The following is an 11980-nucleotide window of genomic DNA, read 5'->3' as shown; positions in this document are numbered from 1 at the left end:
GGCATGAGCCTCTGCACCTGGCCAAGGTTGCAGCTTTATCTTTTGACCATGGATAGTGATGGAAAGGGGCAATTGTAGGTGATGCTTGAGGGGCCTACGGCTGTTGTAACAAATGACCACCAACTCAGTGTCTGAAAACAACACGCATTTGTTTTATTTATATTTTTTTCTGAGACAGGTCTTGCTTTTTCACCTAGGGTGGAGTGCGGTGCTATGATCATAGTCACTGCAGCCTCAAGCTCCCAGACTCAGAGATCCTCCCACCTCAGCCTCCCAAGTGGCTGGGACTAAAAGTGCATGCCACCATGCCCAGCTAAATTTAAAATTTTTTTTTGAGAGACAGGGTCTTGATATGTTGCCATGGCTTGTCTAGTACTCCTGGGGTCAAGTGATCCTCCCACCTTAGCCTCCCAAAATGTCGGGATTATAGACATGAGCCACTGCATCTGCCCGACACACATTTATTATAGTTTTACAGGTCAGAAATAAAAAATGGACTGAGCATGGTGGCTCATCAGCCCTGTAATTCCAGTACTTTGGGAGGCCAAGGTGAGAGGATTGCCTGAGACTAGGAGTTGGAATCTAGTCTGAGGAACATGGTGAGACCCCATCCCTATTAATCTTTTTTTTTTGAGACGGGGTCTCACTGTCTCACCCAGGCTGGAGTGCAGTGACACAATCATAGCTTACTGAAGCCTCAACCTTCTGGGCTCAGGCAATCCTCCTGCCTCAGCCTCCAGAGTAGCTGGGACCACAGGCATGTACCACCATGCCTGCCTAACTTTTGTATTTTTTGTAGAGATGGGGTCTCACTATGTTGCCCAGGCTGGTCTCAAACTCCTGAGCTCAAGCAATTCAGCCGCCTCAGCCTCGCAAAGTGCTGGGATTACAAGCGTAAGCCATTGTGCCTGGCATCTATTAAATTTTTTAGAAATAATTTTTTTTTCTTTTTTTTTTTTTGAGAAGGAGTCTCGCTGTCTCCCAGGCTGGAGTGCAGTGGCACGATCTAAGGCTCACTGCAAGCTCCGCCTCCCAGGTTCACGCCATTCTCCTGCCTCAGCCTCCCAAGTAGTGGGGACTACAGGCGCCCGCCACCATGCCCAGCTAATTTTTTTAATTGTATTTTTAGTAGAGACAGGGTTTCACCGTGTTCACCAGGATGGTCTTGATCTCCTGACCTCGTGATCTGCCCACCTCACCCTCCCAAAGTGCTGGATTACAGGTGTGAGCCACCGCGCCTGGCTTTTTTTTTTGAAATGGAGTCTTTCTCTGTTACCCAGGCTGGAGTGCAGAGATGTGATCACAGCTCACTGTAGCCTCTTCCACCTGGACTCAAGAGATTCTGCCACTTTGGCCTCCCAAGTAGCTGGAACTATAGCTGTGAGCCACCAAGCCCAGCTAATTTTTAATTTTTTTTTTTTTTTTTTTGAGACGGAGTCTCGCTCTGTTGCCAGGCTAGGGTGCAGTGGTACGATCTTGGCTCACTGCAACCTCCCCCTCCCAGGTTCAAGTAATTCTTCTGCCTCAGCCTCCCGAGTAGCTGGAACTACAGGTGTGTGCCACAACGCCTGGCTAACTTTTGTATTTTTTAGTAGAGACAGGGTTTCACCATATTGGTCAGGCTGGTCTCGAACTCCCCACCTCGTGATCCACTCGCCTCGGCCTCTCAAAGTGCTGGAATTACAGGCATGAGCCACCATGCCTGGCCTATTTTATTTTTTTAGAGATGGGGGTCTCACTGTGTTGCCCAGGTTGGTCTGGAGCTCTTGGCCTCAAGCAATTCTCCTGCCTTGGCCTCATGAAGTGTTGGGATTACAGGCGTGAGCCACTGTGCCCGGCCCATTTTCATTAATTTGATGAAAGATCTTTCATCTTTAAAGACCTTTGAGATTATTAATGTAATCACTCCTATAAAGTTCCTTTGGCTGCATCAGGCAAAATATTCGTGAGCTCTGGAGATTGGAATATGGATGTCTTTGCGGGATTGGGGAGTGTTACTCTACCTGCCACAGATGGGGTAGTCAGGGAAGGCTTCTCGGAGGAGGTGACCTTTGACTGGTGACCCAAGTGGAACCCACAGACAAGCCCAAGGCTGTTTCTCTCTCCTTCAGGGCCTGGCTGCCTTCCTTGCCCACTGTTCAGTTAAATCTCCCCAGAGCCACTCATACCTTATTGGTGTCTATCCTCAACGAGGCTGACATTGGGCGAACCAGCCTAACTGCTAATCTGAATGGATTCTTAATGGATTCCTTTTTTTTTTTTTTCGAGATCGAGTCTCGCTCTGTCGCCCAGGCTGGAATGCAGTGGCGCGATCTTGGCTCACTGCAACCTCCACCTCCTGGGTTCAAGTGATTCTTCTGCCTCAGCCTCCCGAGTAGCTGGGACTACAGGCGGATACCCACGCCTGGCTAATTTTTTGTACTATTATTTTTAGTAGAGATGGGGTTTCACCATCTTAGCCAGGCTGGTCTTGAACTCCTGACCTTGTGATCCACCCGCCTCGGCCTCTCAAAGTGCTGGGATTACAGACGTGAGCCACCGCACCTGCCCCTGAATGGATTCTACTGTCCCACTCCAGGCGGAATCCCTGCCACCCCACCCTGGCATCCCCAGGCCCATGATGTCCCCTGGTCCAGCCCTGACACTATGGGAGTGGGGATTTGTGGTGTCTGTGTCCTTTGGTTTAGGGCTAAGTCCTCGCTGGAGCTCATCTAAGTGAAAAGAGGAGTCTTCATTTCCTTATTTTTTTTCGGATGGAGTCTTAGTCACCCCGTCGCTCAGGCTGGAGTACAGTGGCGAGATCTCAGTTCACTGCAACCTCTGCCTCCCGGGTTCAAGCAATTCTCCTGCCTCAGCCTCCCAAGTAGCTGGAATTATAGGCACCCACCACCACGCCTGGCTAATTTTTGTATTTTCAGTCGAGACAGGGTTTCACCATGTTGGCCAGGCTGGTCTTGAACTCCTGACCTCAAGTGATCCACCTGCCTTGGCCTCCCAAAGTGCTGAGATTACAGGCGTGAGCCACCATACCCAGCTGGAGTCTTCATTTCAACTATTATTTTTTTTGTTTTTGTTTTGAGACGGAGTCTTGCTCTGTTGCCCAGGCTGGAGTGCAGTGGTGCAATCTCAGCTCACTGCAACCTCTGCCTCCCAGGTTCAAGCGATTCTCCTGCCTTAGCCTCCTGAGTAGCTGGGATTACGGGCGCAGGCCACCATGCCCAGCTAATTTCTGTATTTTTAGTAGAGACCGGGTTTCGCCATGTTGGTCAGGCTGGTCTCGAACTCCTGACCTCGTGATCTGCCCGCCTCGGCGTCAGGATTACAGGCGTGAGCCACCGCACCCAGCTTCAACTATGATTAAAACAAACAAACAAACAAACAAAAAAACCAGGGTCTTGCTCTGTTGCCCAGGCATGAAGGCAGTGGTGTGATGACAGCTCACTGCAGCCTTAACCTCCTGGACTCAAGTGATCCTCCCACCTCAGCCTCCCAAGTAGTTGGGACTGTGGGTGCGCAACATCACACCTGGCTAATTTATTTTATATTTATATTAATTTTTTAGAGATGGGGTCTTGCTATGTGGCCTGGGCTGGTCTCGAGCTCCTGGCCTCAAGCCACCCTCCCACGTCGGCTTCCCAGTAACTGGGATTACAGGTGCGATCCACTGCGCCCAGCCCAACAACAATTCTTTTCTAATTAAACAATAAAAAATATCTCACAGTGGCAGTTCAGTCAGCCCTGCGCTGTGGTAAAGGTAAAGGAGAGAGTAGTACATCTCCATTTCTCAGCTAGAGAAACTGAGGCTCAAAGGGAAAAGTCGGTCATCTGAGGTTGCCCGGCAGCTCAGCAGCAGCAAAGCAAGGACTCCAGCCCAGGCTAGGCAGATCCCATCCGCCCTCCAACAGGTGTCCCGGGGCTTAGGGTGGCGAGGACCCAGGTGCTGTCTGGAGGCAGCGGGAAGCCCTTGCTACTTGCCCAGGCTCATCGTGGCAGTGGCGGGGAGACTCCAGTCACTCAGTTCCCCGTAGTCTGTGAGGTCCTGAGCCGCCACTTGGACGTAGTACCTGGCTCGGGGCCGCACAGACCTGAGGATGAAGGACGTGGCTTCAATGGGCCCCACCTGAGAGAAGAGAGAGCGTCAGGTCACTAGAACGAGAAGATGGAGAGGGGCCACTGTGCACAGAACCACACAACGGAGCGTGCAGTCCTCCCTGCCCCCTGCAGGCTCCAGTCCAGGACTCCGGCCCCAGCTGTGCGGCCCCACCCCAAATAGCATCATGGGCTCCTCCCAGTCCCGGCCTCTGTCTGTGTGGCCCCCAGAGCCACCTCTCTCACGAATCCTTCCTGGACCACACTAGCCCCTGTGGATGTCTCACCCAGGAGGGTCTTTGTTCATCAGGACATCCCTGATCCCTATAATCCTCTTTTTTCTCCTCCCTGGGACTAAACCAGGACCTCTGGGATAGGACCCCATACCTCCCTTTACCCCTGGTCCCACTATATTAACCATGCTTTTTTTTTTTTTTTTTTTGAGACAGTCTTACTCTGTTGCCCAGGCTGGAGTGCAGTGGGGCAATCTTGGCTTACTGCAACCTCTGCCTCTAGGCTCAAGCCATCCTCTCACGTCAGCCTCCCAGATAGCTGGGATTACAGGCGCCCGCCACCATGCCTGGCTAATTTTTGTTTGTTTGTTTTTGAGACGGAGTCTCACTCTGTCACCCAGGCTGGAGAACAGTGGCATGATCTCAGCTCACTGCAACCTCCACCTCCCGGGTTCAAGCCATTCTCCTGCCTCAGCCTCCTGAGTAGCTGGGATTACAGGCGCCCGCCACCATACCCGGCTAATTTTTGTATTTTTAGTAGAGCTGTGATTTCACCATGTTGGTCAGGCTGTTCTTGAATTCCTGACCTCGTGATCTGCCTGCCTCAGCCTCCCAAAGTGCTGGGATTACAGGCATGAGCCACCGCGCCAGGCCAATTTTTGTATTTTTAATAGAGATGGGGTTTCACCTGACCTCAAGTGATCTGCCTGCCTTGGCCTCCTAAAGTGCTGGGATTTCAGTCATGAGCCACTGCACCTAGCCTAACCGTGCTTTTTATTTTATTTAATTTATTTAAGTTGGGAGACAGAGTCTCTCTCTGTTACCCAGGCCGGAAGGCAGTGGTGCCAACACGGCTCACTGCAGCCTCAATCTTCCAGGCCCAAGTGATCCTCCCACCTCAGCCTCTTGAGTAACTGGGGGTACAGGTGTGTGTCACCACACCCAACTAATGTTTAAATTTTTTGTAGAGATGGGAGTCTCACTATGTTACCCAGGCTGGTCTCCAACTCCTGGACTCAAGCAATCCTCCCAACTTGGCCTCTCAAAGTGCTGGGATTACAGGTGTGAGCCACCCTGCCCAGCCAGAATTGTTCACTTTAAAATGGCTAATTCTGGCCAGATGAAGTCCTCACACCTGTAGTCCCAACACTTTGGGAGGCCCAGGCAGGTGGATCACCTAAGCTCCGTAGTTTGAGACCAGCCTGGGCAACATGGCAAAATCCCATCTCTACTGAAAATACAAAAATTAGCCGGGCGTGGTGGGCGCCTGTAGTCCCAGCTATTCAGGAGGCTGAGGCAGGAGAATCACTTGAACCTGGGAGGCGGAGGTTGCAGCGAGCCAAGATCGCGCCACTGCACTCCAGCCTGGGTGACAGAGCTAGACCTTGTTTCAATCAATCAATCAATAAAGTGAACAATTCGGTGGCTCACGCCCGTAATCCCAGCACTTTGGGAGTCCGAGGCAGGCAGATCACCTGAGATCAGAAGTTTGAGACCAGCCTGGCCAACATGGTGAAACACCATCTCTACTAAAAATACAAAAATTAGCCAGGCATAGTGGCACGTGCCTGTAATCCCAGCTACTCCAGAGGCTGAGGCAGGAGCATCGCTTGAACCTGGGAGGTAGAGTTTGCAGTGAGCAGAGATTGTGCCACTGCCTGGGCGACAGAGCGAGACTCTGTCTCAAAACAATAACAACAACAACAAAAACGGGTGTGCAACGGCTTGTGCAAGTCCCTGCTTTCCATCCTTTTCGGTAGAGGCCTAGGAATCAGATTGCTGGACTGCTCTTATTCAATGCACCCAGAATCACAAGCTATGTGCGAGAGCCCAGCACACCTGCTGGTCTTGGTAAAAACCATTCCCTCTGCCAGGCACCACCTTTCCAGCCTCCCCCTCATCCTCCTCACCCGGTGGAAGCGCGCCACTCCCTGACGCTTGTAACGGATCCAGTACTTCAGTGAGAAGATCTCTGGGAAGGGCCAGGACCCGGGAGGCTCCCACTGCACCTGTAGCTGGCGCTCAGCGAGGGGGCTTAGGCGCACGCCTTCTGGAGGGTCGGGCTTGACTGACGGACAAGCAGGAAGCGGGGTCAGGGGACAGTAAGTCCAGTCATTCATTCATTCACTCATTCATTCAACCAACATATTATATATATATTTTGTTTGTTTTGAAACAGAGTCTCACTCTGTCACCCAGGCTGGAGTACAGTGGCGCGATCTCAGCTCACTGCAACCTCTGCCTCCCAGGTTCAGGCGATTCTCCTGTCTCAGCCTCCTGAGTAGCTGTGAGCCACCATGCCTGGCTCAACCAACAAATATTTATTGAGAAACTGTGTGCCTGGGGCTGCCACAGAGGGGACAAAACAGTGACCTTAACTGACCTAGCCCTGTCCTCATGGAACTCACAATCCATCAGGGGAAGACAGGAAATAAATCCATAGGTCACACAGAATAGGGAAGAAAGCTGGGAGTGCAGGAATGGCAGTGGCCACAATTTTTGTTTTGTTTTGTTTTGTTTTTTGAGATAGAGTCTCGCTCTCGCCTAGGCTGGAGTGCAGTGGCACAATCTCAGCTCACTGCAACCTCCGCCTCCTGGGTTCAAGTGATTCTCGTGCCTCAGCCCCCTGAGTAGCTGGGATTACAGGCACCTGCCACTATGCCCAGCTAATTCTTGTATTTTTAGTAGAGGCAGGGTTTCACCATGTTGGCCAGGACTGGTCTCAAACTCCTGACCTCAGGTGATCGGCCTGCCTCAGCCTCCGAAAGTGCTGGGATTACAAGTGTGAGCCACTGAGCCTAGCCAGGGCTTGCAATTTTTAATAATCTACTCAGGACAGGTCTTACTGAGGAGGTGATGTATGCACAGAGACCCGAAGGAGGTGAGGGAATAAGTCATGGGGACATTTTGGGGAAGGTGTTCCAGGTAGAGGGCACCGCCCATGCAAAAGCCTTGGGGCAGAACTATTCCTGGCATGTTGAGCATCAAGGAATCCCATGTGGCTACAGCAGAGTGAGCAAGGGGGAGACAGGGAGGAGGGGAGGGCGTGGAGGAGACAGGGCAGGTTTTCCAGGGTTTGGTGGGCAGTAGGAAGGACTTGGGCTTTGACGCCAAGGCAGGTGGGAACCATGGAGGGCTGTAGGCAGAGGGACTGGCCCTGACTCAGGTGCTCTCAGGCGCCCTCTGGTGGCTGCTGTGGGAAGGACAGACTGTGGAGGCCAGGGCTCAGGATGGAGGGGACTGGGCTGTCAATGATGGGGGTGCTCCACGTACTGGTAGAGGAGGAGGAAGAAGGGGTCAGATTTTTGCTTAAGTGTGAAGGTGCAGCCGCAGGACTGGAGGACAGGTGGGAGGTGGGGTGCGGGGAGCTGGAAGGAGACGGCAGCCCCGCCCCCGCCCCCACTGCCGCCCCCACTCACTGATGTGCTCTGTTATGAAAGGCACGAAGCTGCTGCTGGAGCCCCAGGGGTGGACGGCGGTGACATTGAGCACGTAGGGAGCCATGGAGAACAGCTGGACATCCGTGATGGTGCAGCTGGTGGACGTTGGCGTCTGCTGCAGGCAGGGCCAGCTGTGGCCCCGGGCAGCCATGCCGAGCCTGCACAGGGTGGGGCTCGCTGAGCGCCTCGGGGAGTGCCTGTGGCCTCAGCACCTCCTACTGCCGGGCCTGACCCGGGACCCCAAGGAGAGGCAGGAACAGGAGGGGGCAGCGGATGGGGATCCCGGGGTAGGGTCCTGGTGGTGGCCGTGCCACCCCCCGAGGGCGGGGCATGGGCCCCAACATCATGGTGCCCCTGATGGTTCAGGTCGGGGATTACAACCCAAGCTAGATGCTAGGGTCCCGGATTCTAAAGGTTTCTGGGATGTCAGCATTCATTCATTCATCCGTTCATTCATTCATTCATCCGTTCATTCATTCATTAATTCATCCCTTCATTCATTCATTAATTCATCCCTTCATTCATTCATTCATTCATGACAGGGTATCCCTCTGGCGCCCAGGCTGGAGTGCAATGGCATCATCCTAGCTCATTATAGCCTTGAACTCCTGGCTTAAGGGATCTTCCCTGTCTCAGCCTCCAGAGCGGCTGGGACTACAGGCACGCATCACCACTCTTGGTTAATTTTAAATTTTTTTTCTACAGATGTGGGGGGGGTCTCAGTATGTTGCCCAGGCTGGTCTCGAACTTCTGGGCTCAAGTGATCCTCCCACCTCGGCCTCCCAAGTACCTGGGACTACAGATGTGTGCCACTACATCCAGCTAATTTTTTTGATTTTAAGTACAGACAGGATATCGCTATGTTGCCCAGGCTGGTCTCAAACTCCTGGGCTCAAGTGATCCTCCCACCTCAGCCTCCAGAGTAGCTGGGACTACAGGCAAGTACCAACATGCCCAGCTAATTTTTTTTTCTTTTTCGAAATTTTTTCTTTTCTTTTTTGAGACGGGGTCTCACTCTATCACCAGGATGCAGTGCAACGATGCAATATTGGCTCACTGCAACGTCCACCTCCTGGGTCAAGCAATTCTCCTGCCTCAGCCTCCCGAGTAGCTGGGACTACAGGCGCGTGCCACCACGCCTGGCAAATTTTTGCATTTTTAGTAAAGACAGGGTTTCACCGTGTTCGCCAGGGTGGTCTCCATCTCCTGATCCGCCCACCTCGGCCTCCCAAAGTGCTGGGATTACAGGCGTGAGCCACCGCGCCTGGCCAGGCCCAGCTAATTTAAAAAATTGTTTTTAGAGACAGGGTCTCACTATTTTGCCCAAGCTGGCCTCAAACTCCTGACCTCAAGTGATCCTCCCACATCAGCCTCCCAAAGTACTGGGATTACAGGCATGTGCCACTGTGCCCAACCCAGGAAGTAGTTTTTTTTTTGAGATGGAGTCTTGCTCTGTTGCCCAGGCTGGAGTGCAATGGCGCCATCTCGGCTCACTGCAACCTCCGCCTCCTGGGTTCAAGCTATTCTCCTGCCTCAGCCTCCGGAGTAGCTGGGATTACAGACAGGCATGAGCCACTGCACCTGACCAATTTTTAAAATTTTTCGTAGAGACAGTGTCTCACTACGTTGCCGAAGCTGGTCTCAAACTCCTGACCTCAAGCAATCTGCCCACCTCGGCCTCCCAAAGTGCTGGGATTACAGGCATGCACCACTGTGCCTGGCCCAGAAAGTATATTTCTATTGGACGGGGCCGCCCTAGAATTCCATAGGCCTGGGGTTCAGGATGTCGGGGTCTCCAGTTTTCCTGACCCCAGGGCTCTCAGGGCCAGAGTTCTGGGCTCTCCAGGAAGTCCAGTGTCCCTGAGACCCCCTTCCAGGTTCTCCGACCTGTACGTGGCAATGAAGGACACGGGGCTGGTGGAGTTTGGAGCAGGCGGCAGGGTCCAGGAGCAATCCACGGCGATCGGGTACCGAGAGGCTCGGCATTGCACCCGGGGCAGTGTCAGAGCTGCTGGGGGCCCTGGAGGAAGACAGAAAGAGTGAGCTTCTGGTTTACCCCCAGATTGTCACAGCCCTCCCGTGCGCTGGGCTCCTGCCACGTTGCCAGCCAGCACCAGGTACATGGTAGGTGCCTAATAAAGGCTTTCGGAATAAATAGGTACATGGACGAAAGGCATCTGTCATCTTTTATCCCCACTGCAATCCATCTAGGTGAGAACTACTAGCCCATTTTCCAGATAGGGAAGCTGAGGTTTAAGCATCTACAGAGAGGAACTCGGGTAAGAGGGAGAGATTTTACTGTGTTCTCTCTTTTGTAATTGTTTTTTTTTTAAAGAGGGAGTCTCCCTCTGTCGCCTAGGCTGGAGTGCAGTGGCGAGATCTCGGCTCACTGCAACCCCCGCCTCCCGGGTTCAAGCGATTCTTAGCCTCCCGAGTAGCTGGGATTACAGGCATGTACTGCCACGCTTGGCTAATTTTTGTATTTTTAGTAGAGAGGGAGTTTCACCATGTTGGCCAGGCTGGTCTCAAACTCCTGACCTCAGGTGATCCACCTGCCTTGGCCTCCCAAAGTGCTGGAATTACAGGCGTGAGCCACCAAACCCAGCCTATAAATTATTATTATTATTATTATTATTATTATTATTTTGAGACAAGGTATCCCACTCTGTCACCTAGGCTGGAATGCAGTGGCACAATCATAGCTCACTGCAGCCTCCAATTCCTGGGCTCAAATTATCCTCCCACCTCAGCCTCCCAAGTAGCTGGGTCTACAGGCACGTGCCACCACATCTAGCTAATTTTTTAACTTTTTGTACAGATTGGTGGGGGCCGGTTTCACTATGTTGCCCAGGCTGGTCTCGAATTCCTGGACTCGCGATCCTCACGCCCTGGCCTCCCAAAGTGCTGGAATTACAGGCATGAGCCACCATGCCCTGCTGTAACCATTTTGTCTTCAAGGACATGGAGATGTTCTCTAGTGCAAAATGAATGAATGTCGGCCGGGCACGGTGGCTCACATCTGTCATCCCAGCACTTTGGGAGCCCGAGGCGGGTGGATCACCTGAGGTCAGGAGTTCAAGACCAGCCTGGCCAACATGGTAAAACCCTGTCTCTACTAAAAATATAAAAAGTAGCCGGGCATGGTGGCGGGTGCCTGTAATCCCAGCTACTCGGGAGGCTGAGGGAGGAGAATCTCGCTTGAACCCAGGAGATGGAGGTTTCAGTGAGCTGAGATGGTGCCACTGTACTCCAGCCTGGGCGACAGAGTGAGACTCTGTCTCAAAAAACAAAACCAAAAAGAAACAAAATGAATGACTGTGACTGAAATTCCCATGTCTGTGTAGCTATGTCTGTGTAGCTCTATGGATACCTCTGAGCTGTGACTGCCAGTCCCTATCACCCACAAGGTGACATCCTTCCACCCCCAACGTGGCACTCTGCCTCTCTGTGCCTCAGTTCCTCCATCTGTACGATGGGAGGGTAACCCCATCCCACCATTGGGCACGGGAGGCATGTGATTTCCCACCCCAGACATGATCCGAGGCCAGTCCTCGTGTCATGTCCGTCTGCCTGGGCCCCCCAGCCCCCCAGGGGCCCCACATACCTTTCCTTCCACTGCAGGGCGGGCAGCTGGCCCAGAGGACAAGGGCCAGGAGAAGCTGCGGGGTCATGGCTGCGGCCAGCTCTGCTCTCAGGAGCGGGTGGGAACGTCGTGGGAGACTTGAGAGGGGAGGTGAGGACTTGGGACCTGCCCAGGGGAAAGCCCAGCCCAGGGTCAAGGCCCGCCCCCTCCCCGACTTCCTTCAGGTCTGACTCACTGGCGGGGCTCGTGGGGCCGCTAGGGAGATGAATTGGGGTGTGGAGGAGCCCCAGCCCCCTGGGGAGCACAGGCCACCCCTGCTCGGAAGGCCCCGAGGGTGGGGGCGGGGGGAGGAGGCTGTGAAAGGGAGAAGTGGAGACCTGCTGGCTTTTCCCAGTACAGCATGTCCTGCTGGCCTTCCTTCCGCTGCCCTGAAGCGGGGGAAACCCCAGGCAGGCAGGCAGGGGCTCGGGGACATGGAGGGAGACAGAGGCAGAGATGGGGGAGAGAGGCAGAGAGACAGAGAAGACAGAAGGAAGACACAGAGAGACAGGGAGATGACAGAGACAGAGACACAGAGAGAGACACAGATGAGAGAGGCAGAGAGACAGAGACAAGAAGAGGAGGACACAGAGATA

The 11980-nt window shown here is 53.3% G+C and overlaps 1 protein-coding gene across 1 annotated transcript; it reads right to left on the bottom strand.

The window, feature by feature from the left end:
* Nucleotides 1–1243: 1243 nt before the first annotated feature.
* EBI3 (Epstein-Barr virus induced 3) lies at nucleotides 1244–11642 on the bottom strand. The gene is made up of 5 exons (XM_063701969.1): nucleotides 11367–11642; nucleotides 9650–9782; nucleotides 7742–7920; nucleotides 6233–6390; nucleotides 1244–4120 (listed from the first exon to the last, which is right to left on the bottom strand). The coding sequence occupies exons 1-5, from the start codon at nucleotides 11431–11433 to the stop codon at nucleotides 3968–3970; spliced, it is 690 nt and encodes a 229-aa protein (XP_063558039.1). The 5' UTR covers nucleotides 11434–11642; the 3' UTR covers nucleotides 1244–3967.
* Between the last annotated feature and the right edge of the window lie 338 nt (nucleotides 11643–11980).

This window comes from Gorilla gorilla, chromosome 20 (assembly GCF_029281585.2).
Source record: "Gorilla gorilla gorilla isolate KB3781 chromosome 20, NHGRI_mGorGor1-v2.1_pri, whole genome shotgun sequence".
In the NCBI taxonomy this organism is placed as follows: domain Eukaryota; kingdom Metazoa; phylum Chordata; class Mammalia; order Primates; family Hominidae; genus Gorilla; species Gorilla gorilla.
Note: the sequence above shows the minus strand (reverse complement) of the source record. Positions and strands in the feature narration are given on the sequence as shown.